General features: G+C 42.7%; 1 protein-coding gene across 2 annotated transcripts in view; it reads left to right on the top strand.

Moving 5' to 3' along the window:
- The first annotated feature begins 311 nt into the window (after positions 1-311).
- Positions 312-14542, top strand: part of si:ch211-246m6.5 (von Willebrand factor D and EGF domain-containing protein) — a 39438-nt gene continuing 25207 nt past the window's right edge. The window contains exons 1-15 of one of the 2 annotated variants that reach the window (XM_076880679.1): positions 312-766; positions 4953-5137; positions 5355-5583; positions 5848-5913; positions 6041-6273; positions 9433-9522; positions 9610-9751; positions 10187-10404; positions 11413-11486; positions 11591-11867; positions 12035-12237; positions 12359-13263; positions 13414-13550; positions 13632-13793; positions 13901-14005. In XM_076880679.1, coding sequence (XP_076736794.1) covers positions 664-766; positions 4953-5137; positions 5355-5583; positions 5848-5913; positions 6041-6273; positions 9433-9522; positions 9610-9751; positions 10187-10404; positions 11413-11486; positions 11591-11867; positions 12035-12237; positions 12359-13263; positions 13414-13550; positions 13632-13793; positions 13901-14005 — 3129 coding nt within the window. In that variant the 5' untranslated portion in view covers positions 312-663. The remainder of the gene's footprint in view (positions 767-4952; positions 5138-5354; positions 5584-5847; positions 5914-6040; positions 6274-9432; positions 9523-9609; positions 9752-10186; positions 10405-11412; positions 11487-11590; positions 11868-12034; positions 12238-12358; positions 13264-13413; positions 13551-13631; positions 13794-13900; positions 14006-14542) is intronic. The other variant, XM_004563358.6, reaches the window with a different exon arrangement.

Raw genomic sequence — 14542 nt, 5'->3', positions numbered from 1 at the left:
GGAGCGCACATATGCACTGCAGTTACACAGTGTGCGCGGTCTGCTGCAGAGATATTGTCTCTGCGAAAATTTGTGATGTTTTTGCTCAAAAATGCGTGTTTATTTCATCCATGTGCAGAAAGCGGCAAAACACATAAAATGGGATTTAAAGACTTAAAAGTAATTGCGCTGTGGTTGAGGAGGGGAACGTTACGAAACATGCACATGTTCTCCCTGGTGGGCTTCTGTGACCCTTTTTAAACTGTTGTTTTAGTTTCACTTTGCTCACACTGACTCACAGCTTTGCGTCCCCAGGCTCTCCAGCCGTAGGTCTAAACAGCCTGCAAGGAGCACGGCGTGTTTGTGCAGCTCTGACGAAGACGAATGGGATGGATGATTAATTTATTTGTGGCCACGTGATGTTTCGGGGGATTACAGAGAAGAGGACCCACCTACCATCTCCGTGATTTACTCTCACCCCCCTCCCCTCCTCTTCTTATTCTCTCTCAGCGATCTGAAAGCCCGCGAGCGGAGCGCAAGCTTTCCTCTAATCACCAAAACGCGAATGCGCGGAGGAGAGACAAAGTGCACTTTGCCCCAAATTCGCCACATTTCTCCAAACTTTCAATGGGACCCGTGGACTGGTCCGAGCCTGCTGCATCTGTTTAACCTGGAGCCGCAGTCATGGTCTGTTGCGCATTTGGTTCAGTGCGCCTGTCGTTCTTTGGATTTTTACGCATCGCTCTGCTGCTGGGGGTCGTGCAATTAGCGGCAATAGCGCAACATGGTAAGTGCATGCCTTGTTTAAACGCACCGGGTCTTTTTAAAGACTAGTTTGAAGACTTTGCCGTGATTTGAGCTGAAATAGAAGCAGATGCAAAAAGCGAGACTGAGAGCGGACTTCGAAATGTGTTCTTAAATGGAATGCAGAGATAAGAAAGTGTTACGTGTAAAAAGAAAGAAAGAAAAGAAAAGAAATCTGCGTGACTTGGACTGCATTCCCATCACTCAGCTCCAAAGGGTTAAATGGACCCTTCAAAGGCACCAGAACACAGCCAAGCCAATCACAAAGAAACAGAGAGAAACAATAATTAGATGTTTGAATCTGGAGAAAAGATTTTTTTTTCTCTCCTTCTGATCTAAAGATGTTTTTAAAAGATTCTTAATTGGTGCAGAAATTATTATCTGATCACAAGTTTATTTTCCCTTTCATGCAATGGGGTTCTTTTCCCATCATTTAGAGATAAAGTCATGCATGTGTGGGCTTTAATTCACCAACATGGAGCTGATTATCATTTGGAAAAAATGTGGCAAGTTGAACCCAAATGGAAATAAAAATGTCAAACTGGTGAAGAGAGCAGGAAGTTAAGTGGTCATAATTGAAACAAGATCAGAACACAGAGTTATGACTCATTAAAGAGTATAATTCACTGTTACTTAATATTATACAGTAATTTCAAGGGATTGTTGCTCTCCCTGGTCTTCTTCCCTTGCTGGGATTTCAAAGAGGACTGTAAAAAGGTGCGCATAAAGGTCAGATTTGGTGAGCTGCTGTTTTCCCAGCTGTCAGAATTTAGGATGGGAGTGAATGCAATGACCAAAACAAAGAAAATCTTGGAGCTGCAATTGTGCCGATTACGAGTCCTGACTGTAACAAAAATGCGCTCAGTTTACTCCAACCTGTCACCCTGTCTTGATCTCGCTCACATCTTTGTCTGCAGGGCGTCCAGCAGCAGATCAAAGCACACCATTGTAAACTTTAAGTCATACAATGAAACACTGTGGGGTCTTCCCAGAGGTTTCCAGACATTACTGTGCCAAAGCAAAGTTTACCACAATTTGAGCACATTTTGTCCTGTTGACAGCAGCCTTCTATTGATTTGTACGTGACATTCAGTAGTAAAGAAAAGAAAAAGCTTATCAAGTAAAAAAGTACATTTAACCTGCTGACCTTGCAGATGTACCATGAACAAAAAGTGTTAAAACCAGCTGAACCTCCAACAACCATGCCACATTTAAAGTCACTTAAATCTCATGCTCATACTGAACTTTAACCGTTCATCTTGACTTGGCTACATACCGAAGTGCATTAAGTTGCTGCTATGTAATTAGTTAAAACGATGTACCTAATAAAGTTATCATTAGGTATATATGTGAATTATAAGTCTCAAGGTTTTTAGCGTGTGTGTGTGTGTGTGTGTGTGTGTGTGTGTGTGTGTGTGTGTGTGTGTGTGTGTGTGTGTGACAGAGAGAGAGATTGGTCCCCTTTATGAACACAACAGCATCACTGTCCAGTGATAAAAAGGTTTTACAGGTGTGCTGCTCAGAACAAATGAAGGTTGGGTTCAAAGACAGGTGAAGGCCGACCTGTGAGTACAGAGGACTCATGTTGTCATGTAATAATGTCCTAATAACTACCTGTTCTTTACACAACCACTTGTCCTCATCCTCTTCCTGAAACATCCTGTTGAAATTCCTGTCTTTTAAAGTTCTTCCTCCCCAAGACTAACTAGAGATTAACAATCCAACACAATGCGAGACTTCTTCACTTTCCCTGAAGTCTGAGGTTTTATTAAAGAGTTTCGGGGTCTGTCAGTAGTATAAATGCCACTTTCCAACCTCTTTAAGGAACTTGTGGCAAAATATGTATTTTCTGGTTATCTATCATTACTGCTTCAAACCGTGTTTTTAAATAAAGACAATGAAGCATTATAAGTGTTACCCTTCACAAAAAATGCTTTCATCAGTGAGAGTAACTCATCATCATCCTATCATTTTAGTATTTTCACAATTCATTCAGGCTCTTTGCCCTTTCCCTGGTGGTCTGACTGTGTAGTTTCTGACTGTGGGCCCTCTGGGAAAAAGGCCAACAACTCCCTTGGTGATAACACAACACTTTTGCTGAGAAACTGGAGTAACTGGAGTATTCCCAGTTAAGTCCCTGCACATCTGGGCTCCTGAGGGTCTTCTCTCCCAGTGGGATAACTCTAAACCCCCCAGGGGGGCTACTCATTTACCTCCCCCACTTCTTTGTAAACTCATTAAGACGCCAATTGGAACAGTTTAGCCAGCAGCACCTCCTTCCTGAAGCCCTAGTTGTTTGGACAACCTGTGACCTCGAATCTTGTCAGCGGAGCTTCCAGACGAGGTGGACGCTCAGACAGGCGACAGTGTAAATAAAAGCATTTGGTTTCAAGAGGCTGTCAGCACGCAGACCAGCCGGTAAGCCCTTGTTTAGGCTTGGGATCACTGGCGGCAACTTTACCCTGCCCAATCATGACTTTGTGGCTCCTAAAACATCCTAAATACCCTGAACATTTGTTTTCCCTGATGTGACTTTACTCATCTGCCTCTAAGGTTTGTTAACAAAGACCTCTGCTGACAAGTTTGACCTATTTCACTCCACAGATGTAGAGCTTTTGGGAGTGTGGCGGTGTGGAAAAGTACGTGTTTGGTGGAAATAATTCCTCCGGTCTTCTCAGCTTCCAGCTGCAGGCGGTGTTCAGAGGCCTGTCATGTGCCGTTGGTTTTAGCGTCCTTTCCTGGGGCGAGTTAAGAGAAGCGAGAGGCTTACTGGAATTTCTGTTATTCTAGGCAATTTAGATAACCTGTGGCGGTGAGATGTTCAACACCCTAACACAAAACAGCAAATTGTTTCTGTTTGTCACCTTTTCCTTTAGACAGCTTTGAGTTTTGGTCACTTACTGGTTCGTCACATAATTCTTCTGTTATAATAAACACACTGTTTTCTCACTCCTGGGTTTAGAGATCAAATCAGAAGGTCATACTGAAGTTAAAACTAAAGCCTGCTCAGTTAAATCCTTCATCCTCAACTTTAAACCGAGGCTTATGTCCGTTTAGTGTATAACTGATTGTTTTTTCACCTTTTTCTGGCTTTGCAAGACTGAGAATTAATTAACTTTGATATTGAGTGTACTTTAGTGTGCAAAAGTCTTGAGTTCGCTAGTTCTCCAGGCTTCTTGAAGGACATTCAAAGCTCTTCTTTGGATGCTTCTGCCTTTTGTTCTGTTCTCTGTCAACATGATCCCACATTGCTTCAATAATGTTGAGGTTCAGGATCTGAGAAGGCCGATCCATGACTGATAGTGCTCCACTGTGTGTTTTTCTATACAGGTATGATTTTACTGCATTGGCAGTGTGTTTGGGAACATTGTCATGATGAAAAAAGAAGCTGTTACCAATCAGATGATTTCCAGATGGTATTAGATGGTGGATCAAAATCTGATGGCACTGTTTCTGTGTTCATATTCCATCAATTTTGACAAGATCTCCAACACCACAGACTGAAATGCAGCATCAACAATGACATAGACTCCACCGTGTTTAACAGTTGCCTGTAAACACTCACTGTTGAACATTTGCATTTTTTTATAGATCCAACTAAAAAAATGGGAACAAACGATGTGTTTTTCTGAAAGGCTGCTAGTAACATAGTGCCTAAAGATACATTTTAAATCAGTTTCTTTTTTTTAAATTGTCTATTATGTGTAGATACAACGCTGGTGCATCACTTGAGGTGGGGCCTTTTTTATCCTTGAGTGATTCATAGGTCAGTGTGAAGTGGCGTAGGAAACAAAAAAAGAGTAAAAGTTAAAAGTTTTCACCCAAAGTCTTGTGATTTTGTTTTGTCTACCTCTGCAATGTCTGTCTTTTACACAACTAAACAGCAGGACTCTGACACAGATAAAGACCTGATCTAATCATGTCCAGTTTTCATTTAATTTAGCTCAAAGCAGATGGATTGAGAGGAAGGGGTTTAAGGTTTGAAAACACTGCTTTTTCCTGCAGAGGCAAGCTTCCAAGAGAACATCATCAACTTAAGGTTCTCATAACATACGCTCTCTGTAGCTTTTTGTTTAAGGCATATGAACAAATTCTTTTCCACATTATTTTGCCGTCTTTACCCCTTTCACGAGTTCTCAGTTTGACATCTTTGTCGTTCTTGTTCTCAGCTCCAGAGTGTTACCCGGGAGGTCATCGGAGTTTGAGCAATCCTTATCGAAGTGTTGACTTTGACTCCACTGAAATCCAGAACACCGCCATCCAGGATCTGATCTGTGACCACTCGCTGTCACCAGGCTGGTACAGGTTCTGGATCAACAACAAGCCAGCAGAGATGCCGACCGCCTGTGTTGAGGTAAAATGGTCAAAATGACAAGCAAGTTCTGTCACAGAGGTGTCTGTGCTCACATTCCTTCAAGTCTCTACACTGACTGCTTCCTTCACTGCCAAAAAGCACCATTAAATATCTATCATTCAAACAAGTGATATAATAGACACCTCCAGTACAGGTGCAGGGTATAATAACCACCTCTATAAAGGTAATGACTGTTTCTGTTTGCGGCCTCTTGCAGATGAACCGCTGTGGTACCCAGGCTCCGGTGTGGCTGTCACTGAAAGACACCTCACTGCCACGTCCTGGCGAGATCCGCCAGCTCTCCGCCTGTGCCACCTGGCAGTTCTTCCACGGAAGTTCCAAAGACTGCTGCCTTTTCCGTATCCCTGTCAAGGTGCGAAACTGTGGAGAGTTCATGGTTTACTACCTGCAGCCAACGCAGGGGTGCATGGGATACTGTGCAAAAGGTGAGCATTCATCTGCTTTATTTTTGCTGTAGAAGTTCAAAGTTTAATGAAAGTGTTGGAGCTGATGTAGATGGAAATATCAGCAAGACCCTAATAAAGGAAACCTGAGGTTGGATGGTTTGGCCAAGCCACTCTAAGGGATTCATTTGGATGAGAAAACGAAAACCTCACTGAATTAACTTTATTCTTAGATTACAGAGATGAATTATGGTATATGTTTTTAGCCTAATAGTAGAAAGATATTTGATGAATCTCATCTTTCAGTTGCTTCAGATTTGGGGCCCAGGCTATGCCCAGCAGGGGAGGTGGAAAACAACGGTCAATGCAAAGGTACAAGACTCTTAAAATATGTGTTCATCTCTGTATAAAGAAGGTCCCTGCATCCTCAATTTACTGTAAAAAATTAAAAAGAAAACCAATTATTGTGACTTCAGCAACTGCCCAAATCTGCTTTCAGAGGCCGTCCCGTCCCTGCCCTCCCGACCGGTGATCACTGCGGAGCTCATCGGCCACAGCGTCCACCTGAGGTGCTCCTTCGTCTCGCCACCATGGAGCCAGACGCTGGGCTTCCAGGTGGTTTGGGCCAGACACATCAGCAATAGCATGAAGGCCGAGATCAGACAGGAAGCCACGCTGAAGCCCTTCTCTGTGGTGGAGATGGATGGCGTTCGCTTCAGGCTTGGAGAAACGGTAATTCCTGCCAGACTGTGTTGAAAGTTTTGGGGAGCACATGTGGTGGGTTTGACCTCCTCGAGTGGCCCATGATCATGCTGAACTGATTTTTTTTTTTTCATGAGTTCAGGCTCACAGAGAAAACGCAGAGAAGCAACATGTGTCATATGCAGTCGAGAGAATGCAAGAAAAGGGTGGGGAAGTTAAATCAGTTGCAGTTTGGAAAAGCCTTGCTCCATATGTGTCCCATGTAAGCCGATCTCCATTCACATCTTCACAGTGAATTCTAGGAAGTTATTTTTACATGAACCGACGCACGTATATAAAATAAAGCTGTTTCTTACGTTGAAATCTTGGCAACTCTTCATTCATGCAGTAGTGTAGCTGTTCTTGCACAACGATAAAGGAAGTGTTTGGGTTATATTAAATATAGACATTAAATATGGATATTTCTTGTGAGATACCATCTTGTCAGCTGTTTGGATGATGCCTTCTTGCAGACGAAGAGAAGTTTTGCACGTTATCATTTGCCTAAATCCCAAAATGTGTATTTTTTCTGGTTCCAGAGTTGTCCATGTGGCTTTCCTTTTTCAAAATTCTCGAGTACTTGGGTTTTGGGGCTGCCAAAGTTTTCCTTTCTTTGTTTTTTTATCCAGTTTCAGCAGAAAGATTGCATTATTAGGAGGCCCACAAAATGTGTTTATGCAGATGTTCCAAAAAGCAAAGGGAAAAATAGCCCAACACTTAATTATCTTGAGAAGGGAAAAATGGCTTTGAAAAATATCACACAGAGGCAGACCTTACAGTATCATTGCACACCAACGCAGGGTACCCACTGGCTTGTCTGCATCTTGTAATCTGGTCATTTCTTGGGGTTTGCGACATAGCCACCAGATAGGTGGGTCAAGATGTCCTCCTGGTCATTGTTTAAAAATGTAGATTTTTTTTAACAGGCAACAAAAAGCCAAATGAAAGTTTATGATTTCAAGATTGAATTAAGCAAATGCAAACCCTGTTTTGTCCTTCGCAGGTAGTGTTTGCTATTTTGCTACCAACACCTTCTCAACTGTGACTCCTCAGCAAAACTCTACAAAAAACAAAAAGTGTCCAGCACCAAGAACCATCTGCATTCAGGGCTTAGGAGAGAGCAGATTCACAGTAGCACGAAAATACCAGATACATTTTATGGTTTGTTGTAGTTCTGGGTTATTTTCAGAATGCTCCAAATTATTATTAATAATCAAATCAGAATGCCAGCAGCTTTATTTCTTTACCAGGTTGCCTTTAGGGCGATGGAAAGAGTTTATTCAATAAACCTTAGCACGTGGATGTTCTTTGACGTCATCTTTGTGTCCTAGGAGGATCGAATTTAGCTTTGTTTTGAAAGCTCAGTATGCAAGACAATAATCAGAAGAACTGAAGATTTACTAGGAAGAATAATTGCTAATAGCACTAAAACCAGACAGCAGCAAAAGAATAAAGAAATCCGAAGATTGGTTAAAATGACAACTAAATATGAGTAGCTGTCGACAAGATTGCCTTCTTGCAGCTGAAGCTGACGCTGAGTCGCTGCACTCCTGCCCTGCACTGGAGTAAAAACTGTTATGATTGACCTTTGTCTTTCCAGGATGTCAACACGCTGCTGCACAGCCTCATTTCCATACAGCCAGACTGTGCAGGCTGCTGATAGCTTTCATTTCCTTGAGAAGTGATATGTTGCTAGGAAACACAAAGTTATTTGATTTTTCAGCGTGATACCATTTGACACCGAGGTGATGTCACTCCCAGTTTTTGTCATCTTGCAGCTGTGGACCACGTTGCTCCCATGTCTGTACACCGGGGTTATGTTAGTTTGGTCTAGCAGATGTTATGCAGGGCTGGGTTTGCTCATGGGGCTCGTCTTTAGCGTGTGTTGATATAGCAGCTGGGCAGGGTCAGAGGTCATCTTCATTTCTTTTAAACCATGAAAGAGAGTTAAATATTAGTGCTTTTGGAGCATTGGTTTGTTGTGTTATGAGCTATATCTGGAAACATTTTGATGAATCACCAATACAGTGACAGTTGCACACTGCTGGTCTTTTTCATAACACAGTGTGAAAAGGTAATGCACTCTTCCACTCTCGTTTATCCACATCAGTTGACAGTTACATAGCTCAAGTTTGTTTGAGCAATCAAAATGTGAAAGGTGGTTTCAAACTCCAGTATACCTTCATCTTTTACTTCTCTTAGATCAGTGATTCACAGAAAGGGCTACAAGTACCCCAGTGTGTACTTCTGTAGCAGAAGTAGATTAGCTCAACTGATCTGAAAAAAGACAACAAGAAAAAAGTATATGAAGGACAAATGTGATGATGGGACTTGAACAGCAGAAACTGCAACTGAAAGAAAATAAATGCATACATGAGTTAAATGAAAACAATTATAAAATGAAAATACGTTGGACTTGGTCACTAAAAGAATGCTAACAGCTGATATTGCTGGCTAAAAATATGAAACTAGTAAGTGTGTAAAAAAACTAAAAGCAGTGGAAATCAGCGGCGCATTTAGATTTTGAGCCAAACATGCACGATAAACAACTGAAAAACTAGTTAAAATGTATAAAATGTTAGACATTATTAGGTAAACCGACTGCTGTAGCTAACAGTAAAGAATTGGATAAATGATTTATTTAAACATCCAGATTTAGTGTTTCTCAGTTTTCAGATTCATAGTTTAACAAGCGATGTTTGCTGATGCTAACACAAAGCTAGCCAAGAAGCCAGACTGAGGTTAAAGTTTGAGTGAATGCCGACCTCTACGTAGACTCACTGTAGCCATCGCTTTAAAGTCTCTTTGTTTTTTTGTTGTCCATTATCAGTATCTAGCATGTTTAGGTTTAGAGACATAGTCCAACCACTTTTGCTCATTGTTTGGTTATTTATCTATTTGATGCATGCGTTTATTTGTAGCTACAGTTTCTGCTGTTCATGTCCCATCATCATGCTTGTTCTTCAGTAGCCACTAAAGGTAGTGGATAAATGGTTTAGATAAGAAACCAATAGTTATGGATAAAGAGATGAGATGGTTTTCTAACCATAAAGGGGTTTTGGGGTCTGGCTTTGTTGTTAAGTCGGATGAAAAAATGATTTAAAAGCAGCTGATTCAGACTTCATGCTTCAGCTGATATTTCCCCTGTAGTTCTCCTGCAGTGTGTCGACTTTCAGAGCCAACTCCAGCCACACAAGATCGACTTCAAAAGACAGTGAGAGTTTCTACGCTGGGCTGAAGGTAAAGCCTCCTCTGACTGTTTTAAAACCCCAGTTTGGTTTCATTTCTCAGTGAGAACCTCATAGACTCTTATTCCTTTCTCCTCAGTTCTCTCCAGATGTGCTCCACATAGCAGAGAACAGTAAGGAGCACGAGGTGACTGTCCACAGTACCGTCCCCATCCCCTGCTTCACCTCCAACATCGGCCACCAGTGTGGAGTCCCTCTGGCTCTGACTGTCAACAATCCAGGTCAGACCTGTGGGAAAACAGGAGATAGAGTCTGTGTCATCACCTTTATCTGCAAGGACATAATAAATCTACAGCTTGAGTATATTTAAGGTTAACCTGCAATTTAGTTAAGTACTGCCTGCAGCAACCACTATAGTTGGACAAATATTGCCCCCATTTAAGCATTAATGTACCCGTTATTGGGTAATTAACAAAAATCACCAAACACAAATTAGAGCAGCTGAATTAACTACTGAGGCCACAGTCGCGCATTAATAAAACAATCAAAACAATTTCAAGCATTTCTCATTTCCTCTGGGATCTTATTATTGTTATTCCCAGACTCACCTTGTACATCATCGCATTGAAGCCGGCTAAGAAAGACATCATTACAGTTGTGCAGGCAGCTGTGTGCTGTCTGTTAACATTAATTTACTGCTGTGCTGACATCCACAGACAGCCTGGGCCATGAGGTCTCCAACGTGGTGCTGTCCGCCTGCCAGGTGCAGCTCCAGCCAAACACCTGCAGTGAAGGCAGCTGCGGTTGGGCAAAGTTTTTTGTCACTGCTGTGACTGATTTCACACGTGATGGGAACCGCATGAGCCTGATCGGTGCTTCGCCTGGACCCTCTGCACCACGCCTTTGGAGAAGCTACGTCCCGACATCCCTCAAAGTGAGTGAGGTCATTTAGAATGACAGATTGTTCGTGTGGATAAAAACAGAATAAAATATGATTATATGAAGTTTTCAAGTCATTGCATTCTGTTTTTATTTACATTTTATGTGTACAAAGTTTTGGAAATGGGTTTGTTTGTGTGGTGAATACAGAGTCTGCTGGGATCTGAAGAGCTAGAAATTGCAGCTACAGTTGTCCTACACAATATCCTTGAGGCAGATTGAGAGATGCTTGACGATTTTTCCACTTTTGAAATAAATTTCAAACCATTCGTGAGGATCTTGGAAGGAAACCCTGAGGAGGTTTGGGCGACAGCTGGAATCTGAGGCATGCAAGTTAAATGTGGCATGTGGAGCAACCTTAAGAGGACTTTCTTTTTTGGAAAAACTGTCACACAAAGGCTCTCCTCTGGCCCTTGAGGAGCTTTTAATAAGATCTATAGGGTCACTAGTGGGTAAAAGCTGGGTTTGTGGCACCATGGATGCTTTGTGCTAGGGTCCTACAATAAACACAGTCCTTAAATGGGTTCCTGGACTTATTCAGGATAAATAGAGGGTCTTCAAGTGGCATTTCAATGGATTCCATTATGCCTAACAGGAAGAGAGGACCAGCTTCTAAAGCTAAATGTCGAATGAAAGTATTACTTTAATTAAAGAGAAGTACTACAATGGCTCCAAATAGCAGGTTTTTCCATCATATTGTTTACACATACACACAATTATACAGTTCTTTTTAACACTGAAGGAGAGGTTGTGGTTCAGGACCAAACATGCACTTGTTTGATGGTTTGACATAATACTTAAAGAGCGCCTCTCTAAGCGGTCATTAGTTGTGTCCATACAAGCGGTGACATTATGTAAGATGTGATGTCAGCCCTCCAGACACTCTGTCTCTGAGGAGCTTTTTCATCTGTGTTCAGTGAAAACATCAAAGCCTAAGACCACAGGGTCAGAGGGTATAGCCCCCTTAATCTTTCTTCTGGTGACCTCTACCTCCCACCCCCAGGTCACGGTCCAGGATATTCCCACTTCCACGTGCTACTCTTTGACTGACCCGCATATCATTACACTAGATGGCAGGTAACTTACCTCCAGCTTTTGTTAAATGAATCCATTTATAGGGCAGTTAGTGCAACAGTTAAAGTCTTCAAATTCTTATTAAAAAATCTGCATTTCCTTTTCAGGCGTTACGAGAACCACCAGACTGGCACATTTGTCCTTTACCAGAGCCTCTCCAGGGAATTCGAAGTCCATTCTCGCCAGTGGGACTGCAGCAGTCGACACTACTCCGTTGCATGTAACTGCGGCGTTGTAGTGCGAGAGGGGAACGAGCTTGCCATCTTTGACATGTGCAATGGGCAACCGCAGGAAACGAGGCCACAGCTTGATCTTAAGAACCTCGGTGACAGTGAGGGGAGTCGGGTCAGGGTGCTGGAGTCCCACCAAGGGAAGAAGGTCACCGTAGGTATCTGGACATTTGGAAACTGGTGTCTAGTTATTTGGCTAAATTCATGGTAAAATCATGCAAGAATGATCTGTCCTTCATTCAGATCTGTCATATAAGTTGAATTTTTAATGCATGAGGAGACTATGTTAACTAGCTGTTGGATGTGACTCTCCTCTTGTAGTTGATCTTTCCTTCCGGGGCCTTTGTTAGGGCTGATGTTGGTGATTGGGGGATGAGCCTGTCTGTCCGGGCACCCAGCGTAGACTATGGAAACACTCAAGGCCTCTGTGGCACCTTCGACCGGAACGGCAACAATGACTTCCAGGCCTCTGATGGTGGGTTCTATGGCCCTGATGACTTGCACAGCTTCATAGAAACCTGGAGGTCAGTCTGGGACACAGTGTAGATTTCTAATTTTCAGAATTCTAATCTTTCCTTATTGCCACCATGATTCAGCTGAAGTCTCCACAACGTTATTTGTTTTCCTTTACTTTGTGTGTGTTAGGATAGCTCCTGGTGAGAGTTTATTTGACAAAACACCTCCTGGTATGACACAGGACCTCAGGAGGCCTTTCTGTCGGTGCCAAACAGGATCCAGCACTTCTCAAGAAGCTGGAAGGGGGACGAGAAACTTGTACAATCCCTCTGCTCACTCAGACTGCATAGCATATGATAATGTGGATTACACATCTGTGTTCCCCTCAATGGACACAACAGTCGAATACATCAAGAGCCTGGAAAAAGAGGAAAGCATTCTGGATATATCTGCCTTCAGCAGTCACCCTGTCGAGAGGCGGCACCTCTGGTTTCACGGCAAGAATAATCAGAACAGTGACAGGGATCCTGAACTGGACGATGAGTTCAGAAAGGATCTTCTGCTTTCTGTTGACAGGCCAAAGAGACAGGCGTCATTCCAGCCTGTGTTAATGGCACAGAGCCTAAGCCAGGCTGATCTGGAAAGCTACGCCTACTTTTTCCCAGAGGATCACCAGGTGGAAGCTCAACCAGAGGTGCAACCCCAGTGGCCCACGCCAAGTGGTCTCACCTCAGCCAAAGCCCTTGAAGTATGCCAACTGGCTTTGGTCAACTCCACTGTTGGAGCAGTGTGCCGGGAGCTGCTGGGACGCCGCCTTGGTGAGGCAGTGGATCTCTGCATGCTAGACCTACAGCTTAAAGATGACCTGGGATGGGAAGAGGCGCTGTTGCCATACCTGGAGAATGAATGTGAGAGAAAGCTGCTGGAAAATCTGACCCACAGAGCCTTGGAGGTGGCCAGTACACCGGGAACGCATGGGGAAGTGATTACTGCGCTGCGATGCCCCAATTTCTGCAATGGAAATGGAGAGTGTACAGAGTGGGGCTGCCAGTGTTTTCCCAACTACAGCTTCCATGACTGCAGCCTGGCTGTCAGTGAGTATCAGGAACAGTTATACATATACCAAACATACAACTACAGAGTAAAGTAGATTAAAAGTCACACTGATACTAATCTCTTAAAACTTGAAATTAGTTATATCAAGTCAAAAAAAACTTGCCTTTGAGCAGTCTCTCTTCTAATAGGCCAACCGGTTGAGATAACCGATTTGGAGAACAGTGGCCTCTGTGATATTCGAGTTTTCGACTGTCGCAGCATTCGGGTCTTTGGCCTCGGTTTCATTGACTCTCCTGACCTAAGCTGCTATGCCACTAGACTGAAGGTGAGATGAGGCTAAGGCTAAAATCAATTAAGAGAGTTCAAGTGCTGTTTTGTTCACCTTTCCTTTGAATTCCTTCTGCAGTACATAAACAAAGCGTGGGTTCCAGGGGAAAAACAGCGAACAAAAGCCACCTTCCTCAGCTCCAAGGTTTTAGACTGTGCTGTACCATCTCTGAGCACTGCTGCCATCAATACAGAAGACTTTATGATGGATGACAAACCATACGCACGCTGGGAGATTAAGGCAAGGCTCATTCTCATTTTCACTTGGAATTAAAATCTCTTTTGTTAGGTGTTGACTGCTTTGTCTAAAGGTCTTTGCGTTATCGCCTTCCTCTTTTTCTGTACTAGGTCAGCAATAACGGCTCTCAGTACAGCCAGGCAAAGACGCTGACAATCTACGATGGTATTTGTCAGGTCTGTGAGGCCTCACGCTCTGGACTCTGTAAGTTAAAGGTAACTCGCATGCAAGACGGAGCAATGTTTTTGTTCTTGGGAAGCTAATAAAAATACTTTTCATTAAGATGGATAACATCTTAATGAAAAGTATTATTTTTATTATTATTCATTATTAAAATTGGCATCATTTGTTTGCCATCTTTATTTTTTGTTTGTAAAGCACTCAGAAAAGGGTAGGGAAGTCGAAAAAATGCCAAAATATGGATGTTTGTCCATCTGGAGCCCTTAATTTGAGAAATCCCATTTGCTACTTTTCACAATTTTAAAATTCTTTATTTGCCCTGATGTCGATCATAGGAAACAGTTGCTTTATTGTAAAGTTTCAGTCACTATATACATTTCAGAAGTTTTAATCTTGGTTTATATGCTTTTCTACGGTGGCCCCTAGAGACAAAGCACATACAAATTCCAAAGCACATACAAGCTCCGAAGCACGTGCAAGCTTTTGTTACCTAGTAGCTACACAAGCCAGGAAGTACCAACGACCGGATTTGGTGTGTGGTAGTAACAGGTAAATGAACTTTTTTTTTTAAA

Source organism: Maylandia zebra, linkage group LG23 (assembly GCF_041146795.1).
Source record: "Maylandia zebra isolate NMK-2024a linkage group LG23, Mzebra_GT3a, whole genome shotgun sequence".
NCBI classification, from domain to species: Eukaryota; Metazoa; Chordata; class Actinopteri; order Cichliformes; family Cichlidae; genus Maylandia; species Maylandia zebra.
The sequence above is the reverse complement of the archived record's forward strand: the minus strand, read 5'-3'. Positions and strand labels throughout refer to the sequence as shown.